Genomic DNA, 20723 nt, shown 5'->3' on the forward strand with positions numbered 1-20723 from the left:
GGTGCTGGACGTTGGGGCCCCGCGCTAGAGACAACCAAGCACCCCCCCCCCCCCCCTCCCCCGGTAGCAACAAAATTTAAGTTGAAATGTTACATTTTTCAAGACGGATGCCAAGTACCCCCCGGTAATTATGTACAGAGGGCCTCAACAATTCTTACTGCTTGGGGCCTCCGACGCTGTAAACCCGCCACTGCTCAGAAGGATACTTTTCCCCGTATGTTTGGAAGGAAAATGGAGGAGCCGTTATAATGATGAGCTATACGAGATGTATGGCGACCTCACTGTCGTACAGCGTATCAAGCTCGCCAGGCTCCGGTGGGCTGGCCATGTTGTACGCATGGAAACGGACGACCCAGTCCGTAAAGTATTTTTAGACCGTCCACAAGGACAGAGGAGGCCCAAACTGAGGTAACAAGATGGCGTGGAGGCGTCCGCCATTAAGGCCGGGATAACGGACTGGCAAACGAAGGCGCGAGACCGCGAGCGGTTTTGAACACTCCTGAGGCAAGCCAAGACCGCAAAGCGGTTGTAGCGCCGGATAAGTAAGTAATAGTGACTTCAATATACCAACTTAAAATCCTTGGATGCTTCAGGCACTAACGTCATTACATTAGCTGCAAGAACCTGCAGGAATTCAGATAGGATCGGAATCAAGTTGATCGAAATCGATCTAAATTTCAGCTTATCTAGAGCTAAACTTATCTAGAGCTAAGTTAGATGATAGATTTAGAAGTTAAGATAGAATTAGAGTTACGTTAGGAAGTAAGAAAGAATAAACTGTTTCTTTAATCGACAAACCACCGAGTAGTACGGTTGACTGAAGTGTGAAGCTCCCATAAACCCATAAAGAGATCCGCTTTCGAAGCTGTCTGCCTGTCTGTTGTTTGTCTGTCAGCCATTTTGTTCACGACTACCCGGAGACACCCGGAGATTTCCCTCACATTTTCTACATCTTAGGCTTTCCTTCAGGCTCCAGAATTTGCAAGCTGCAACTGTCCAGCAGCAAAATCGACCGTTGGAAACCTATAATTTATTCGTTATTCAACGGTCATTTCGGTTGGCCTCGAGTTCCTGCGTACTTGTCCCACGGTATGGGATTTTTTCTATGTGCGTAGCCTGCAACTGACAAAACCAACCAAACCGAACCACACGCACAAATATTGCGTAGTGCGTTAATTATACGTTTGCTGCAGCCGTTTGCAAAACATTTCCCACATTTTGAAAAGCAACCATTTTCACACAGCGCAGCACCTAGCCTAGTACCATACCTAGGCAGCTCTTGATCGGTGAACAGAGGGGCTTTTTCCTCCATTTGGCGCCAAAAGTGGTCCAAAATATAAGACTCAGGCACACACAAAAAAAAGTCGGACACACACGCACGCATTTCTGCCTCCAGAAGAATTACATTGTTACTGGCGCACGGGAAGCTGGGCAAGATTTATTTCAATGGTCTGTAACCTTGTTAATGGGAATCCTATTTCCCGAACGTTTGAAAACGAAAACGGACCTGGCACGAGAGGGTGGGGAGGGAGATTTTCCACCGCCCAGTGGTCAAACAGGATATGCGCACCAGCTACGTACATCTGGAGCGTACGGGGATGCGTAAGGAAAGTTTACGCATGACAGATAAACGGGAATGGGAATGGGCACGGTGACCCCACAGGACATGTCGCCGGAGTTTACCCTCAGGAAGAAGGCAAGAAAAAAACGCTGGGAGGGTGAGCGACCGGATCGCGATAGGGCGGTGGTCACTTTTCACATGCGGATTACTAGCGAGCCGAACTGCCAACGCGGGGCACGCATGTTTGCAAGATGTTAAGGACCCCTTCGCGCGCGCTAGAACTCGCCGGACTACCAGTCAGCGACGACTCCCGGCCAATGAATGGCTTTATTTATTCGAAATTCAAATTGAATTCCATTTGTGCCTCACGCACCGCGTATACGCATCGAACGATTACGCACCCGGGAGCCCCGGGGTGGTAGGTAGAGGAATAATTTAATTAAATACAGAAAACAAGTCGTAAAACGCTCAATTGTTCCGAATGCTTTATGTGAAATAAATACTGAGGCTTGTTATGGGAAGGAATGGTTGTGTTTTTTTTCTTTTTACAGGCCATGGGATAGTTTTTGCACCAGCCCAACATTTGCCAAATAGTTAATCACGTTGTATTCAGCCTTCCGTTGTCTTTTTTTTTAGGCTTCAGCTCCTTCCAGATATCTGACAGTGACGCTTTCACGGGACAGTAGCAAGAAGGTTTGTAGTTTAATTTGATTATAATAACAATGGAACCATCGCTTTATCACTCGGAACCAGTCCGGCCTGTCCGTCTGGGAGATTGGACAATTGGCGAAAGATTTTGCATTAATGCAAATTTAATGGTCAGCATCCTCGGCAGATCGTGGGTATCGGCTACCCTGGCACCCGGGTCAAAAGGTGCTGCCGGATCCGTTTTGGGGTATTTTCCCGCGCAGCATCCTGGCGCTCGTTCGATTCGTTTGCTTCTCAAGCTTTCCCTCAAGCAAGGACAGCTGGGACGGTTTTAAGTTACGCTTGTGAGACAAAGATTTGCAAACGAATAATGAATTTTGGTTTCAAGTTTTTCCAGAATTTAGAAAAACCGTTAGCATCATGAGATTTGGACTGGAAGAGCTAGATAGCAACTTGGGAGTATGTATGACTGGTCGGATTGGTTTTGGGCACTTGGGTGATTGGAATTGGTGCCAGAAATTTCCGTTAAACTTTTAAAATGAGGTATCATGCTTCTAGGAGACTGCTTTAACCCTAATTAAATGCAATTACTTTATAGTTTCATTTAAAAGCTCAACCAAGTTGGAGATATGTTAAACTGGATTATAGCCAAGGGGACTCCGAGGTCTCGAGAAGCCCCGAAAAAGGGACCCACCCTCCGCTAACAAGTCAGTTTGCTTCTAAATCCTCCCTAGCTTAGAATTCCTCTTAAAATTTCTCGCTTAACATTTCAGAAAGACCCGCCACTGAGCACAGCAAAACTTTCAGAACACCATCGTGAGGGATACGGTTAGTAAAGAAAACATAAGGTGAAGGATTAGGTAGTAAATAACATCAACATAACGTAATACAAACAACATCTATCATGTCTCTAGTACTATTTCATAGCCACAGGTTCTTCTTCTGCTTAATTAGCACAACAATAAGGGGCACAACTAAGGAGCTTGGCAATCAGTGACTAATTGATAACCAATAGCAGGATAGTCCCACATTTAGAGGGATCTGTCCTCACGAGGCTTGAGTCCATGACGAGCATGTTGTGAAGTCATGCTAGTTGACGACTGTACCTCAAGATTGGCCCATAATACCATTTGGCAAGCTAGAAATGCGAAAAATAAGAAAATTGTCAGATAATACACTTTATACGAAACATTCTCAGATGCAGTTTAGTGGTCTATTGGATACCGACAATACTTGACATGGAAAGGTTACTTTTCCGAACGAAAGTCCCGATGCGCAAGGAATCATGGTCAAACTAAGGCCAAAATTAAATCAGAAATAAGCCATTTACACACTCATTTAAAAGAGCCTGACAACACTAGACCAGTATTTGTTGCTGTACAGGAAAAAGAGGAATTACTTAATAGAAAGCGCTGGCTTTCTCCTACTAAGAAACTTCGATATAAGACAACAACTTTTCGTAACATTCAGGACTTTTCAGCTATGTTCAGGTCATCAGATTGCGCAAAAAGCTGTGATTGCCATAGCAACGAAGCTTTGTCGGCAGCTTTAAACAAAAGCTCATACATTTCCCGTGGGTGTATATCAAACGCAAGCAAAATTGAGTTAAAATGACACTCTTTCTAATAAGAATTGTGGGATGCACGTCAATATTCATAAAAAAAAACTTTTCTATTCATGAAGTACAATAACATAACTTTCTTCTAGGAAAACTCCACTGCTGTCCAAAAGCCCCGAGCAAAGGGTTGGACACCCCTGATCCAATAGACAGCTGCTGAGAAAGTCACATTGACGTGTTTGTTTGTAAACAAACCTCTAGAACCAAAAGCCGCATCAAAAAACCATCGATTTTCCCACAGAAAAGATTAAATTAGTGTGTAGAGTGGTTCAAATAAGTTTAATTTAACGACAAATAGGTGAATTGGATGAAAACAGTGTTTTAGGCATTTTAAAGAAAGTAAACACCCATGCACCACGACATCTTATGTAAGCAGAAAGAGTTCTACGATTGCTTCTTTTCTTTCCCCTTTTAGATACAATGAACACTTTAGCAAGAAATTCGATACTAGTCCGATTGGGTCGAAGGATATTACCACACAGGACGTGCGTGCGCACCGCATCATCGAGCAGTTTGCAGAAGCGGGAACAGCTCAAGGAAGGCCCTTCGTTGCAAGATTTCCTGCGTGGAACAACGGAAGCGGAAACCTCCACCGTCTACATTGCGGACCGGGGCAAACCCATCCCATACATCGCCCCCGAAACGCTCCGGGGACAGAAACGGAAGGTTTTCCTCGAAGTGTACGGCTGCCAGATGAACACCAACGATACGGAAATCGTTTGGTCGATACTGAAAGCGCACGAGTACCACCGAACGGTGAATCTGAAGGAAGCCGACATCGTGCTCATGATGACGTGCGCCATCCGGGAAGGCGCGGAAGATACGGTCTGGAATCGGTTGAAACATTTGCGGCTGCTGAAGCGCAAGCGTGAGACGAACGGCGAAAAACCGTTACAGATCGGGGTGCTGGGCTGTATGGCGGAACGGTTGAAGAAGCAGCTGGTAGAGAAGGAGCACTCCGTCGATGTGGTGGCCGGACCGGATGCGTACAAGGATTTGCCCCGCCTGCTGGCGATCGGCCAGCGGGGACAGAAAGCGATCAATGTGCTACTTTCGCTCGACGAAACGTACGCCGACGTGGTGCCGGTAAAGCTGGACCGTAAATCGAAGACCGCGTTCGTTTCCATCATGCGTGGATGCGACAACATGTGCTCGTACTGTATCGTTCCCTTTACCCGCGGCAAGGAACGGTCCCGACCGATCAAATCGATCCGCGAGGAAGTGTTGCAGCTGGAAAATGAAGGCATTAGGGAAATAACGTTGCTCGGACAGAACGTTAACAGCTATCGTGACACAAGCGACGGATCGTTAGAGGATGCGCCCAAGGAGGCAACGCTGTTGGCGCCCGGGTTCCGCACCGTGTACAAAAGCAAGGTCGGGGGATTACGGTTTGCCGAGCTGATGACAGAGCTGGCGGAAGCGGTTCCCGAGATGAGGATCCGTTTCACGTCACCCCACCCAAAGGACTTCCCGGTGGATGTGCTGGAAACGGTTGGGAAGTATCCGAACATATGCAACAGCCTGCATTTACCGGCACAGTCCGGCAATACGCAGGTGCTGGAGCGGATGAGACGTGGTTACACGCGGGAAGGTAAGTGATGCTAAGGCTTTGCTAACTCCAAACAAGTGTTTTGATGGTTTTCTTCCACAATTTTAGCATATCTAAACCTGGTAAAGGAAGTGCGCCGCATCATACCGAACGTAACGCTTTCCAGCGACTTTATCTGCGGCTTCTGCGGTGAAAGCGAGCCCGAGTTTGCCGACACGGTATCGCTCATCGAGCAGGTGGGTTACCATGCTGCGTTCCTGTTTGCGTACAGTATGCGGGAGAAAACTACGGCCCACCGGCGGTACAGTGACGATGTACCCGAGGAAGTGAAGCAGGAGCGTTTGCGCCGGATGATTGCAGCTTTCCGGAGGGAAGCGGAACGTCTAAACAGTTTGTTTGTTGATCGAACGGAGCTTGTGCTGATCGAGGGTTACAGCAAACGATCACGAACCGATCTTGCGGGTCGTAATGATGGAAATGTGAAGGTTATTGTTCCTGCCGGACAGGTTCGGTCCGACCGGGCGGCTGATCGTGACGATGTCCGACCGTTGGGCGTTGGGGATTACGTTGCGGTGCGAATAACAGGTTCAAATTCACAAATTCTTAAAGGCGAGCCTTTGTACCACACAACGATAAGGGAATTTTATGGAAATGCGTAGGAAGAGCTCACGATCGTGTAGGAAGTTACGGAGTTGTTAATAAATGGTCCTCTATTGAACACTTGTTTACTATTTGCTCATGCTTTTCAGGTCGAAAGAAACTATTCCTAAGCCAAAGCGATTACGTACCTGTATCCTATTCAACGTTATGTTACGTTTTCATAAAATAACTAACTAAAACTTACACATTTTTGCAACAAAACACAAACCAATGGAATTCCGACTCCCTTTTTTGAACGTTCCATTGTCATGGCATTCTTCGAATTTCGGACGAAAATGGCGCCGTTTGACAGTTTGCGCGCCCACTGTCACTGCCGTAGCTGTCACAACACAAGCAAGCGAGATTGTAAACAATCCTGCGAGCAGAATCACCGCAGCTTTGGTTGGCGATTACACAGCCGGAATATTGAATTGCCGGTTTTTGTTTTCGACCATCATTCCGGCACACCATGGCTGAGGTAAATGCAACACAATTGGCACGACGGCGATTCCTCACGATTGCCATCTCGTCCCAGCTGGAAGAGGCTGGCTTCAGCACGGCAGAAAAGGACGCCCTGGAAACGCTCACCGAGATGATGCAGAGCTGTAAGTTTCACCCTGGTTATTGCTTTGGTTGAATTTTCTTCGCTAATTGCTTGCCCATTTAGTTCTAGTTGAGCTGGGACACTCGGCTAGGAATTACTGTGAACTGGCCGGACGAACGCAGCCAGTGATCGGGGACGTGGTTGTGGCGCTGGTCAATATGGGAATTTCCATCCGGGGACTGGACACGTTCGCCAAACGCGAAGGCCGGCACGTGCTGCCCCAACCGCAGCAAGCGCAGGCACAGAAGCAGCAGTCCATACTGCAGGCTGGCCAGAAGATACCTCACCCGTCCTACATTCCCAGCCATCTGCCCCAGTTCCCGGATCCGCACGCATACATACGAACGCCGGTAAGCAGCAGCGGAGCAGCAATTGCGCTTTCGCCACCTTTCCTAACGACTCTGTGTTGAATATTTCAGACCCACAAACAACCGGTGACGGAGTACGAGGTGATCCGGGAGAAGGCGGCACAGCAGCAGCGGGATGTAGAGCGTGCTCTGACCAAGTTTCTGGCCAAAACGAGCGAAATCGATACGCTGTTCGACAACGAGGAGAACCCCATGTTCCCGCTCATCGCCTGCAAACCATCCTTTCCGCCCTACCTGCAAGCACTGAACCCGAGCGACCAAATATTTGACTTCGAGGAGCTCGAGTATTACTATCTGGTGGCAAACCGGAAGGAAGACATAACGGAAACGAAAGAAGAGGCCGACGCCGGCGACGATGACGACGACGAGGACGGGGAGAGTCCGAAAAAGGAGGACAAAGCGTCCCAGGAAGCCAAACAGGAGGTGGAGGAGGCGGCTTCGCCTTCCGCATCGAAAAGCGACTCTCCGGCGGCGACGGCAAGTGCTTCGGCCGGTGGCAGCGGACAGACGTCCGGCGTCAGTACGCCGGCACCGATCGATAATCCTTACCTGCGGGCGGCGACAATACCGCGAAAGGTGAAGCATGAAATGCGCTAGAGTTTAGCGGCGATCTTAGGTTAATTTCGAATGTAGGAAATAAAAAGAAACACCGAACACAACTCGCACAGCTATCTACACTGATACTTAATCGGATCAAACGTGGTGGTTTAGTATTTCCGCACAGGAGAAAACAAACAAATTACACAGCTCGGTTCGCCCCACCCCCGCGAGGGGGGTTGATAGATCTTGTCGTTACTCGTGGTGATGAGTGTTACTGATTTCGCTTACAACTAACGCACTAACCAGCCCGCCTGCTTTGTCGCCCATTGCGTCCTCGAATGGGGTGGTGGTGCAGCAGCTGAAGCGAGAGTTCCCACCCGAAAAAGGGGGCTTGGGAGGATTTCCCCCTTTCGCGGGCTCTCTCTCTCCCCTCATCCCCGACATTCCCCCCACCATTCGAGGCAGAAACGGTGGCGACGTCACAGTACTACGGGCGCGTAAACTCCTTACACCTGTCGTTCATGCCCTCCTTAGGCAGCCTCCTTGGCCAGACGCTCCGCCTTCTCGACGACCTCCTCGATCGGGCCGACCATGTAGAAGGCCACCTCCGGCAGATGGTCGAGCTCACCGTTCAGGATCTTGGTGAAGCCCTTGATGGTTTCCTCCAGCGGCACCAGCTTGCCGGCGTGGCCGGTGAACACCTCGGCGACCTGGAACGGCTGCGACAGGAAGCGCTGGATCTTGCGGGCGCGGGCGACCGTCAGCTTGTCCTCCTCGGACAGCTCATCCATACCCAGGATGGCGATGATGTCCTGGAGCGACTTGTAGTCCTGCAGGATCTTCTGCACGCCACGGGCGATGTTGTAGTGCTCGGCGCCGATGATGTTCGGGTCCATGATACGCGAGGTCGAATCGAGCGGATCGACCGCCGGGTAGATGCCCAGCTCGGCGATGGCACGCGACAGCACGGTGGTGGCGTCCAAGTGAGCGAAGGTGGTGGCCGGAGCCGGATCGGTCAGATCGTCAGCGGGCACGTAGATGGCCTGCACCGACGTGATCGAGCCCTTCTTCGTGGTGGTGATGCGCTCCTGCATGCTACCCATGTCCGTGGCTAGGGTCGGCTGGTAACCGACGGCGGACGGGATACGACCCAGCAGGGCGGACACCTCCGAACCAGCCTGGGTGAAGCGGAAAATGTTGTCGATGAACAGCAGCACATCCTGACCCTCCTGGTCGCGGAAGTACTCGGCCACGGTCAGGCCGGTCAGCGCGACACGGGCACGGGCGCCCGGCGGCTCGTTCATCTGGCCGTACACCAGCGCGACCTTGGACGACTTGTCCTTCAGCGAGATGACACCACCCTCAATCATCTCGTTGTACAGATCGTTACCCTCGCGGGTGCGCTCGCCGACGCCGGCAAACACGGAGTAGCCACCGTGCGCCTTGGCGACGTTGTTGATCAGCTCCATGATGAGTACGGTCTTGCCGACGCCGGCACCACCGAACAGGCCGATCTTGCCGCCCTTCGCGTACGGGGCCAGCAGGTCCACCACCTTGATGCCCGTCACCAGGATCTCCTGCTCGACGCTCATCTCGATGAACTCGGGCGCCTCGGCGTGGATCGGCGCCGACAGGTTCGTGTCGATCGGGCCGCGCTCATCGATCGGCTCGCCGATCACGTTAATGATGCGACCGAGCGTCTCCGCCCCGACCGGGATACGGATGGGCGAACCGGTGTCCAGCACGCGCTGCCCACGCACCAGACCCTCCGTACCGTCCATGGCGATGGTGCGCACCGTGTTCTCGCCCAGATGTTGCGCAACCTCCAGCACCAGCCGGGCGCTGCGGCCCTGCACCTCCAGCGCGTTCAGAATCGGGGGCAGCTGCTCGTCGAACTGCACGTCCACGACGGCACCGATGACGGCCACCACCTTGCCCTGCGCTCCGGCCGCGGCCTTTGCCGCCGCCTTCGCCGCGTACGAACGGGCCATCATCTGCTCCGCCCGGACCGCGGTGGTCATGAGCGATTTCATTGTCGAAAACATCCTCGGCGGGTCGGTCTCGCGCGTTGGATGCTTTTCTGGGGTTAGTTTCGGGGCTGCTTCTTTTTTTTTCTAACAAATTATCTAAAGACGAAACGGGGGAATAATGGGCACGAGTTATTCACACAAGCTGATCGTTCGAAAATGGGTCGACTTATTGCTAAAAGATAAACTAGGAAAGTGGTAAAATAACACTGATTACGTAAAACCTACCGGATGACAATTTGTTGGGAAAATGAAAATTATACAATCGGGGCTGCTGCGGCGAGGTGCCAGAATTTCTACAACCAATGACAGGTCCACACTGCGTGCCGAGTTTCATTGGTGGCGTACTTTCACACCACACACTGTGTGCGTTGGATCGAGTTCGCTGGCTGACCAACTTTGCAGGGAATTTCTTTCGCTCTCTTGTACCGGCAGTAAAGAGCATATATAAAATCTATAGAATTTTATTTAAATACGAAGAATTTGTTTAATGAAATATCTAATTCATAAAAATAGAGTAAAAATATTGATTTCATCGCACACTTGGATTGGCAGTGGACAAATTTAGAACAACAGCTGTCACTCTTCTGTCATTCTTATTTTAAATTACGCGGGATTGATCGGAACTGAATTCCGTTGCTTCCTTCTGCCACAAGTTAATTATCAGGAAATAGGTTGACTATCTCAGATGTTCCTCGATGTCGTTCTAAAGAAAATTATGCTCCATAATTAAACGAGTATGTAGCCAGCTATAGTGACTGATTATATTTCAGTGTTTATTATGTTATATTATGTCCAGTCCACTTACTGATGAACCAAAGAGCTCACTCCCTGTCCACAAAATCGCTCGAAAAGTAGTTCGTATCTGATACATTTCTTCACTTGAGTTTCCTCCGAGTTCCATTCTGCTGTCTGCCCTTCTTACTGTTTCTAATTCACTCGGTATCGCGCTCTGCTATTTCACCGAAACTATCCTTATTTTCGCAAAGCAAGCAACGCATCGTCGCTATGGTCAGAATTTGCTAGGGCAACAATCCATGCTAACTACTACTTCTCACTTCCCTAATTATTTACGTTGGTTTTAGTCAAGAGATAACAAAGAAAAGATTAATGTCCTTAAGCTACGCAAGGCACTCAATGGTCAGAGAGACACACACACGGATCTGCCAGCTATCCTGGGTCTGTAAATTCGCTTAACTCTATCCGTACATTAATTCAATCGCCTCTACATTACGATGAACAATAAATCATTTAACTATTCGACATTGCTTTGGCCTGCGCACGTACACGCTTTTCATATTCCGCCAGATTTTGGCTAAAAAAAATGCACAAGAAAAAAAAGGAAACAAAAATAATTATCATTTCTACCTCTGTAATTCTCTAGGTGGTAGGATACACTGTTTACTTACCAGTAAATTGTGTACGCCTCCGCCTGTGCCGGATCCTTAATGTTCGGCTCGTTCAGCAGATCCTGAATGCCGAGCAGTAACTGCTTGATCGTTATTGCCGGACGCCAGTCCTTCTGCTCGTCCAGCAGCGACAGACAGACCGTGCCGGACGGGTACACGTTCGGGTGGAACAATGGCGGCTCGAACTTGCACTTTGGCGGGGTGGTCGGGTAATCGTCCTTGAACAGCATGCGAATCTTGTACAATCCGCCCTCCCAAATCGTCTGTGCCAACGAACAAACAATCACGACCAACGTTTGTGGCGCGGGCGCGTAAAAACAATTAGACAGAATAATTAATTGAAGTAATTCAAGCAACAAAAGGCGGGAAAAGGACAGGCAGTAGCGCAAAACGAAGCTCCCCTTTCTCTTTTTCCACACATACACACACACACACACACACACACATACAAGAACATGCACAGACACAAGGTTACTGTACTTACACCCTTTTTTCCAGGAATGGCACACTCCCAGTTCATGATATTTGCTGTGCCATCCAAATTCTTCGCCGGTTTAGCAACGAATCCCTGCAGAGAGAGAGAGAGAGCAAAGAAACAAACACAAAAAAGTCATTAAACTAACTTAACAAAAGAAAAACCATCACATTCGCAGAAATGCCGGCTGATCGTCTGATTTCACGCAATGGCGGGCCGGAGAAAAAGTCGATCGAACTTACGTAGGGATGATCTTTGCGCCAGGCTTTGCGTTCCTCAGACAGGCGGGACGAAGCAATGCCGGACATTTTGCAGATTGTTGTATTTTTGTTTACGTGAGCTTGTAGCGAAACCCCTATACGATGTTAACACGCGGGCTAAATTGCTCAGAATACAATAGAAACGCTCACACACACACACACAGGCACAGACGTTGCACAAAAAGAACTAGTTCCCGCTTCGAACCGGCGTCACCGACAGTTGCAAGTAAAATGGTTGCAGTAGGCCAGAAACAAAAACAATCGAGCTGGTGCCTTCGGCAGGGTGACCAGACGAACCGGTTGATTTAAAGTTCTACCGTTTCACCGGCAAGGACACTGAAGGCCCTATTAGACAGAGGAAAATACTGTCATTTGATTTTAGGATTTCATCCTTCTAACAGGGTTTTGACAGATAGATATCAGTCGGAAAATTGGAATTCGGCATGCTCATTTCTGATTTGTAATGATTATGATTATTAATGATTCTTTCGGGTGAAGCCTAGAAAATAAATAAATAAAATAATTAATGTGAAAGGTGTCGTAACAATTCTCCTGTGTTATTACACACACGAAAGGCATTGTTGTGCCAAAGTCTAAGTTTGACAGATAAATGTCAAAGAAAAATTACAGTATTTCCCTCCGTCTAAAAAGACGAAGCTTTGCAGACGTATCCACATTCGGCCTATCGGACAGAACAGTCTGGCCACCTTGTCCATCAGTTCGAATTCTTTGAGCGCTGTTGCTCCGACCGCAAGATAAATAACACAAACAAGCTTCAAAATCACATCAATTGCCTCCTTATTTACTAATTAAACGAATGTACATTTGGGGGCAGCTTTCGCGCCTGTTGTGAGCTGCTCGCTGCTTTCGGCTGCTTCTCTGTCTGGCACGACTTCTTGTCCAGTTTCTCCTGCTTCGCCTGCTCGTACTCCTTCAGGTCGCTCAGTTTCAGCGTAAATGCAGGAATTTCTCGACGCCGCATGATGAATGTTATGCTTGTTTTGCCTAAAACGATAAACACCGTTTTCTTAGCACGATCGCTGAAATATCTAAAACACTTTCTTACCTTGAAATAGCACAATCGTTTTGCAAGGATCTCTTTCTGCGTGCTTGTGGCGGTGCTGCCGTAAACAACGTAAACATTGGGCGACACAGGCGCAAAACGCTACAACCAAGGTGACTGACACACAGGTGTGCAAATGACAATGGGCCAATCTCCTCGTTTGAGGTCTAAATATCTCAAACAACCGTTTTTTTGGCCCAATTGTATATGCTTTTAGAGCAGTTTGGATAATATCAGCAAAAATTTTTGCAAAAAATGCAAAATAAATGCACACAAAATAGATTTAAGCTAAGATTTCCCCTCATTTTGTTACAGCAATATGCCTCAACCTCGGCCTAGGCTTTGACAGCAAGGCGTGACAACACCTCCCCTCCCTTGCCGCATTCCCCTTTCTCCTTCGCCCTACGATTACACTTTTCCTATCGTTCGCGTTCAGGCGCTTCGTCATACGTCAAACGAGCGTTTGTCAGGCAGGGGGCTGCTGGCTTGTTAAATTGTTTTGGAAACTTTCCAAACTTTTCCTTCTCTTCCCGAAAAGTGCAGTGCAGCAGTGCACAGAGTGTTTGGTGGCGCTAGAGCTCCCGTGTCCTCCCGTGTGGAACGATGTCGAAGAAACCTACGACGGGCCCGGCCCTGCATAAGGTCATCATGGTGGGCAGCGGCGGTGTAGGCAAATCCGCCCTAACGCTACAGTTCATGTACGACGAGTTCGTGGAGGACTACGAACCGACCAAAGCGGACAGCTACCGTAAAAAGGTACGTGTTGTACCACCGCCGCCACCACCACCACCCGCCTAGGGAGGAAGGGCGCGTCCGCAGACGAAGAAGCAAGTGGAGTGAGAGTTGTGGTGGAGAAGAAGGGGGAAAGGAGGGACAAGCTACAGTTAAAAGCCACAAACGGCCCCACCACCCCCTATTGTGATGTTAATTCGCACGGTGGGAAAGTGGACGATTTCTCCGTTATTTATCCAGCGCTCTTCTGCTCGTTTTTTTTTCTCTCCTCCCTTTGCTTTGTGCTTTTCTTTCGCGGGTGTTGCGCCCTTTTGCGGCGGTGGCGGGGATTGGCTTGTAGGTGGTGCTGGACGGCGAAGAGGTCCAAATCGATATTCTCGATACGGCGGGCCAGGAAGACTATGCGGCCATCCGGGACAACTACTTCCGCAGCGGCGAAGGCTTCCTGTGTGTGTTCTCCATCACGGAAGACGACAGCTTTCAGGCGACTCAGGAATTCCGGTATGTAACGTATACACCTCATCGCTGCGCCCTATTATCAACATCATCATGTGACGATGACTAATCGTGGCGGTGGTGCTGGTGCCTCTCACCCCACCACCCATCGCGGTTGCTGCTAATTGATGGATCTTTTCTCGCTCTCTCGCCTGCTCCCTATGACCTCATCAACCCCTCCAACCACCCTCCCAACGCCACCCCATTCCACACTTTGGTTGCAATTCAACAGGGAACAAATACTGCGCGTGAAGAACGATGAAAACATACCGTTCCTGCTGGTCGGCAATAAATGCGATTTGAACGATAAACGGAAGGTGCCACTGGCGGAATGTCAGTCCCGCGCCCAGCAGTGGGGTGTGCCATACGTCGAAACATCGGCTAAAACACGCGAAAATGTGGACAAGGTATGTTGCTCTTTTTGTTGTTGTATGTTCCTTCCTTCCCCTCCCTTCCACCCCAAATCCACATCAGTGTCTGTGTGTGTGTTTGCGTTTTTCCGGTGTGTTCAATCCGCTTGTGCGTTTGTTTGATGCTACGTGATGCTTTACTTTCGTGCCCTTATCTTTTTGTTGCATACATACAAACACACACACAATCACACACACACGTGCACTGCCCTACAAGCTTCCTTTTTTTGTTCATCTGTTGAGTAATTTTTGTTTGTTTTTTGTTTGGAGTGCTTGGTACAATTGCACAAATGTTGATTCATTTGAGTTTGCTTTTCCACTTGCACTTGCGGCATCCCCGGTATGATATGATAGGCGCTTATTCACCATTGGTATGTGTGTGGCTTGGTCATGTTGCAGTTTGTTTCAATATTCCAGCTTAATTTAATTATGATTTTACACGTGTAATCCACCGCAATAGTTCCACTTTTGACTGCTAGATTTTAGGGTAGAAATGCTACATTGTTTCTTTAGTTACCGTATCGGCAGTTGGTTTGCCAAAGTAGACATATTTTGTAGTCAAGGGGTTTTTTTCTTGTTTAAATTCATTCCTCCGATGAACTCAAACAGTTAGACTGTTTAGAAATAATAGGAATCGTAAAAATCCAATTAGAACTCGTTAATCCACTAACAAAACAGTATTTAATAACCACTTTAAGGATAATTTGCATTTCTTGAAGCATATCTTGGTAGATATTAAGAAAAAGATGTTCGAAACGGCCGTTATTTGGTAGTTTTAAGTTAGCTTTGTATCTGTTTTTTTCGATCTTTTTGTGCTATTGAACCTCCGTTGCCGTACTTTGGTAGCCACCTTCCTGCTTCCTGCACCTGCCTTTCGAGGTGAATAAGTAGAGCCTTTGTTTCCTTGTTTTCCCATTGATTTTGGTTTTGAAACACCTCGCACTCGCACTCTCTCCGTTGCCAATCCAATTGCCAGCAAGAACGCCGTGTGCATTCCCGTGTACGTTCTTCGTTCGCCGTGCGCCACATCACCCACACACTCCCCATGCTCACTTCTTCCCCGCAGGTGTTCTTTGACCTGATGCGGCAGATCCGCTCGCGAAAGACGGAAGATTCCAAGACAACGAACGGTCGCGTTAAAGACAAATCGAAGCGACGAAAAATCAAATGTATGCCATTATAGAGCCGAAACAGCGTCATCCGGTCTACCATCAGGACCCCGTACGGAGGAAGCTCACCGGCACGGTTACTAGGCTACTAGGCGCCTGGCGGGAGAAGGCACACACTCAGACACACACAAAACAAAACTCCTCGACGGCCGTGGACACTGCACCAAACAAATCACAAACAAAAACCAGTGAGCGAATACTCACCCATGCGTTCTCTTCAGGAATCATAAAACAGTGACAAGCGGTCGAAGAAAGCTTTTTAAAGCATAATACTACTCTCGCGAATCAAGCGCGACCACTCTCACACATACACGCAACACATCGCTATTTAGTAACATAATTACTTTAAGGGAAAAGTAAAAACAAAGCCGATAAGTTCCAGCCGACACGATGAACCCCGTGCGGAAAGGATAGTTCGAACGAGCACGAAATCTCTGCATCTCCTCCCTGCAGCAAGGGAGGTTTACTCCTGGGGTCTACAGTGCAATGCGAACCGGAAGTGGAATCCGGGAGCCAGATGGTTCCTGTAATTGGTGCGCGCTTATGTCGCTATCCCTACGCGGTACGCGGTTCTACTAAGCTTAGTGATTGAATGTAACGCTCTTCTGCTACTCTTTCTCGCGGTGTAGTAGTAGGGGCGCGGTTCAAAACCATCATGGTATTGATGTATTTGTTTTGTGTTGTTTTTAAACTCTGCTCACTCACCACCACACCACGCTTGGTATCTTCAGTGTGTAGTGGCGTAATGTTAAGGCAAGGCTCCCCCTGGGAAAGCAAGCAGCGATGGCAGCGGCTGAGGAACGAATGTCTAACCTTTACACCGATTTCTGTGCATTTCCTGCTCATTCTATTCATAATCCATAAAGTAAAACACAAAAAGTGAAGCAAATTATGCAAAAAACAACTCCTCAGCGGTGATGCGCTTTCTTCACGCGTTCGAATGCAACATTTCGCAATTAGAAGAGTCCATTTCCATTTCGCCCGCCAATCACACGGTGTACATTCCACCCATCTCTCTCCTCTCTCTGTCCATCCAATCTATCACCGGTCATACTCTGACCTCCGCTTTCCTGTAGCTGCCGACATTGTATTAGCCTCATGCTCATCCATTGCTTATACAAAAAAGGGACTAAAAACGAACCTCAAAACGCGAAATTGAAATGCACAGTTCAATTGAACCGTGTTTCTTTTTCTCCTCTCTCTTATTTAAGCCTCAACATATAATAGTGTACGCAACATTTACGATTCACGATTCTGTGCGAGCGCACACACACTCACACACATGTCTCACATGTTTCTGTTGTTAACATAACTATAATTATTAATAATAGTTAATAAACAAACAAACGAACAAACAAACAAACAAACAAACAAGCAACATGCAACTTATCAGGGACGGTTTTACTACTGTAAAGTAATGATAATAGGCTTATGTGGTTTGCTTTTGTTTTTTAATAAGAAGAAAATGCAATGCTTTAGTAATATTATATGTTTTAAATGTTTTTTTTTTTGTTGTACACTGTGTTGGTTTTTTTTATACATATTGGGTTCTTTTTTCTGTTTTAAAACGGCATCAATTTTTATATCTGTTCTTGTTTTTTTTCTTCTCTTCCCTTCTTCCTTCTTTCTTTCCCTCCCCGTACCTTTTCATATCTGAATCGTTAAATTCAAACGCTTTTCCAATTGATCGCTCATTTCTCGACCATCTTGCCCCTCGTCCCCACGGATTACCTCTCGTTCACCGGCACACACATACACACACAGATCTTTTACGATCTGATACGGGACATCTCTAACCGAAAGAAGCAAGGCCAAAGCACGGTCCCAGCGCCAAACCGGGACAAGAAGGGCTGCTGCCGGATCCTTTGAGATGTGGCTGCGAGAGTCCATCTATCCTGACCAACCCGACCACCACAATCACCACCACCAAACCCCCCTTTTCCTACCTCGTACGTATTCCTCGCCTTCCTCGAGACACTTCTCTCCACGTGCCCCCGAGCTGCCACTACTACTAAAATGTGTCGTTTGTGTACAACTGTTAAAATGATATTAAACAAACAAAGTAAAGCGGTTAAGGTAAAAAAAAGGATGTGTGTCTGTGTGTGAGCGTAGGGTAAAGTGGGTCAGTGGAGGGGGGACATAACACACGCATCAAGAGAGGGGTCTCACACCGCCTACTATATCGTTTAAATACGGAACCAAATTAATGTAAGATAAGCAGCGTTATGAAGCGAGTTTTTTTTCTTCTTTCTTTGTGTATGAAAGGGAGTTTGATTTTTTCCTATTTTATAGAGAGCGACTCCTAATTCGCGTTCCCATTTCGCCGCTTAAGGAACGGCAAACACACACACCCACAGACACACTGGTATACTCCTCCCCGTTGCAAAGGATGTAAGGGCAAAGGGAGCTCCATTCTACGGTGTCGTGTTTTGTCAGCACGAAGCAGCCAGTTTTGGAGCGAAATCGCTCTTAAATGTAGGAAACCTGGAATGCCTCTATGTATTAGATATTATGGTGCAAACGTTATTTAGGGTCACTTTATCTGCTTGCGTTATTTTTTTTTGTTTCCTCAAAAAGAAATGGGGTTTCAGCCTCATTTTCTACCAACACGTATTTGCTTACCACGTGAGACACATGATGATGATGGGCCTCAATCGAGAACAGGGGGGGGGGGGGGGGGGGGGGGAGAAACCGCGACCGAGCGTATTTAGTTTAACGTTTAAACTCAGCAAGCTTACTACTATTTATTAGACAATATATGTAGCTATGTGTATGTGCGTACCAAACGAGGTGTCGTCAGCGCCGCCAGGACAGGGCAACCGTCGTAGCAAGCGTTGTTCGTGTGTTTTTTTAAATGTTCTGTGTAAGGATCGTATTGAACAGGCGGCGACAATGTGTGTGTGTGTTGATGTGTAATATGGATGGGAAAAATGTTTACCAGCAATCGGTTTTTATATGGATTTGCTTAACAGAAAGAGAGAGAGAGAGCGAGAGCGTCACTGATATCAGGGCACATTGGAATGGAAAGAATAAAAAAAAAACCTAAACAGCCACTCGTGAATGGATAATGCATACACTGTCTTGTAAGTTCTTATTTTATTCCCTACTCTTCCCATCATCTCCGCCAATCGAAAATCCCTACTTAGCTAACATAATGTGGTCCCGGCGTGGGGACACTTTTCAGCGGCGAGTCAAAATCCGTCTCCATCGGCTCCGCGGGCGCTTCCTGCGTGAGCGTGCCGACGCGCTTCTGCAAATTTTCGTACAGCTTGTGGACGCTCTCGTGATGCTGGGCCGTCGGTTGCAGCGCTTTCATCAGTGTCATTAGCCGCGCCTGCGGCAGCTTCTGATGGATGTACCAGAGCAGCTTGAGCATGTGGCGCGTCACGTTGTCGCGCGTCAGCCCGGCAAACAGAAACTCATCGAACAGCCCGGTACAGAAGTCTTCGTTCGCGAACTCGTCCGACATCGGTATGATGAGTGCGATGAGCGAGTGCAGGAATGGGTCTTCGTACGCGCGGTCGTCCTTGCAGGACGCCAGTATGGCCATCACGCGCAAAATCCCGACGCGATCCTTTTGCCGGGCGGTGTGCAGCGTGTAGTACATGGCCAGTATGGAGGCGACCGCGTTTTCCTGGATGTACGCCTCGACGGCGTCCGGTGCGGGACCGGAGTGTTCGATCGTCGTGATGGCACTTTCGCGCTCGTCCGGCGGCAGCTTGGAGTGCAGATGGCGCACCTGATCGTCCACCATGAGCGACATCAGGGCGGGCAGGAACTTCGTCACCACCTGGCTGTCGAGCTTCGGTTCCTTGAAGTCCTGCGAGTCGATCATCACCCAAGCGGACAGCCCGAGCGCCAGCATGCGCAGCAACAGCACGAGGATGAGGTTTTCCCTCGGCATGCCCTCGTTGTTGATCAGATGCTGCAGGATTTTGATGGCCGACGTCGCCAGGAAGTTGATCGCGTACGGATCGCACAGCGTCATCGACAGGTCGCCCAGCACCTGCTCCTGCCCGCGCTTGATGTTGTCGAGGAAACCCTGCAGCTCGCGCGACCGCTTCATGTCGACGTTCTTCTCGCGGATGCACGCGTCCAGGCACCAGGTGAACTTGTGGCACGGGTCCACCGAGATAATGTCCTGCACCTCGAGATCGTGCAGCGCCATCAGCAGCTCCGCCCGCAGCGTGCAGTAGTGCACGTTGCGGGTGCGCAGGAACAGTGTCCGTAGGAACTGCAGCACCATGTCGTACAGCTTCACGCTGTTGCCGATCATGTGGGCCAGCTTCTGGACCACCTCGCCCTGCCGACGCACCTTCGGCGTCGGCGTGAAGAACAGATTGTTCAGATTGAGATGATCGAACAGGATGTGCTCCTTCTCGCGGATGTACTGCGACAGGAGCGGTGACACTTCGTCCCCGAACAGGGACTGGTTGTCGCGCCAGATCTGTCGCTTCACCTCCGTGTCGGTGTCCTGGTACAGCTCCCGGTCGCGCACCAGTATCCGCAGGTACTTGTCCTCGATGTGCGGCGTGTTGCGCAGGATGCACATCACGACCGGGCGCAGTGCTTTGACCCGCACGACGGGGAAACTTTTGACCAGCAGCTCTTTCAGCTTCGCGTCCCGCTGCCGACCCTCCTTGGCGCCCAGCTCGTTGATGTGTGCGATCAGCTTGTCGCGCAGCTCCTCCAGCACGGACGTGTGAAAGTCCAGCCGGCGCACACCGTGCAGATCGAGCAGCGGGAGCATCGGGCGCAACGATGGCAGCAGGATGCCATTCTCCACCTGGAATGTTTCTATTGCTTTCAGCGGATCATCACACTCGGAAAGGCTGTGAAGCAGAGAGAGAGAGCGAGAGATCGAAAAGCGTGGTTAGGAGGAACTTTTAAGGCGTACAAACTGTTCCATCATACTTACGCCGCTTTCAGAAACACTGGACCGGGCACGTTAACCTCTTCCAGGCCGGAAAGAGCGATTTTTTGCGAAGGATTCATTGCCGAAAACCGAGCCGCAGCGTCCGGGCCAGAGAATTGTGTTGTTTTGATGCCGTGTTGTCAACAAACCGACGCTCCCGTACAACATGGCGAGGGTTTTTGACGTTCGACCATCGCTGCATCTCGCTCGGTTTTCTCTACCCTTCCTTTACTTGCCCACA

The 20723-nt window shown here is 49.0% G+C and overlaps 6 protein-coding genes across 7 annotated transcripts; 3 read left to right on the top strand and 3 right to left on the bottom strand.

Annotated features, from left to right (window-relative positions):
- The first annotated feature begins 3995 nt into the window (after nt 1-3995).
- LOC120958847 (CDK5RAP1-like protein) lies at nt 3996-6094 on the top strand. The gene is made up of 3 exons (XM_040381901.2): nt 3996-4166; nt 4243-5418; nt 5485-6094. The coding sequence occupies exons 2-3, from the start codon at nt 4248-4250 to the stop codon at nt 6033-6035; spliced, it is 1722 nt and encodes a 573-aa protein (XP_040237835.2). The 5' UTR covers nt 3996-4166; nt 4243-4247; the 3' UTR covers nt 6036-6094.
- A 265-nt stretch (nt 6095-6359) lies between these two features.
- LOC120959613 (transcription initiation factor TFIID subunit 8-like) lies at nt 6360-7650 on the top strand. The gene is made up of 3 exons (XM_040383114.2): nt 6360-6620; nt 6683-6969; nt 7039-7650. The coding sequence occupies exons 1-3, from the start codon at nt 6485-6487 to the stop codon at nt 7582-7584; spliced, it is 969 nt and encodes a 322-aa protein (XP_040239048.1). The 5' UTR covers nt 6360-6484; the 3' UTR covers nt 7585-7650.
- A 6-nt stretch (nt 7651-7656) lies between these two features.
- LOC120959612 (ATP synthase subunit beta, mitochondrial-like) lies at nt 7657-9880 on the bottom strand. The gene is made up of 2 exons (XM_040383112.2): nt 9783-9880; nt 7657-9653 (listed from the first exon to the last, which is right to left on the bottom strand). Exon 2 carries the CDS (start codon nt 9570-9572, stop codon nt 8058-8060), a length of 1515 nt encoding a protein of 504 aa, XP_040239046.1. The 5' UTR covers nt 9573-9653; nt 9783-9880; the 3' UTR covers nt 7657-8057.
- A 403-nt stretch (nt 9881-10283) lies between these two features.
- On the bottom strand, nt 10284-12031 carry LOC120959615 (SUMO-conjugating enzyme UBC9-A). The gene is made up of 4 exons (XM_040383117.2): nt 11681-12031; nt 11448-11531; nt 10964-11226; nt 10284-10869 (listed from the first exon to the last, which is right to left on the bottom strand). Exons 1-4 carry the CDS (start codon nt 11744-11746, stop codon nt 10806-10808), a joined length of 477 nt encoding a protein of 158 aa, XP_040239051.1. The 5' UTR covers nt 11747-12031; the 3' UTR covers nt 10284-10805.
- A 1142-nt stretch (nt 12032-13173) lies between these two features.
- On the top strand, nt 13174-18134 carry LOC120959614 (ras-related protein Ral-a). 2 transcript variants are annotated; one of them, XM_040383115.2, is made up of 4 exons: nt 13174-13517; nt 13834-13994; nt 14221-14395; nt 15465-18134. In XM_040383115.2, the coding sequence occupies exons 1-4, from the start codon at nt 13365-13367 to the stop codon at nt 15579-15581; spliced, it is 606 nt and encodes a 201-aa protein (XP_040239049.1). In that variant the 5' UTR covers nt 13174-13364; the 3' UTR covers nt 15582-18134. The 2 variants fall into 2 exon arrangements, with proteins under 2 accessions (XP_040239049.1, XP_040239050.1); XM_040383116.2 differs by having other exon boundaries at nt 13179-13517; nt 17332-18134.
- LOC120959611 (negative elongation factor B) lies at nt 18119-20652 on the bottom strand. The gene is made up of 2 exons (XM_040383111.2): nt 20486-20652; nt 18119-20399 (listed from the first exon to the last, which is right to left on the bottom strand). The coding sequence occupies exons 1-2, from the start codon at nt 20560-20562 to the stop codon at nt 18710-18712; spliced, it is 1767 nt and encodes a 588-aa protein (XP_040239045.1). The 5' UTR covers nt 20563-20652; the 3' UTR covers nt 18119-18709.
- Nucleotides 20653-20723: the final 71 nt, after the last annotated feature.

Source organism: Anopheles coluzzii, chromosome 3, assembly GCF_943734685.1.
Source record: "Anopheles coluzzii chromosome 3, AcolN3, whole genome shotgun sequence".
Lineage (NCBI taxonomy): Eukaryota > Metazoa > Arthropoda > Insecta > Diptera > Culicidae > Anopheles > Anopheles coluzzii.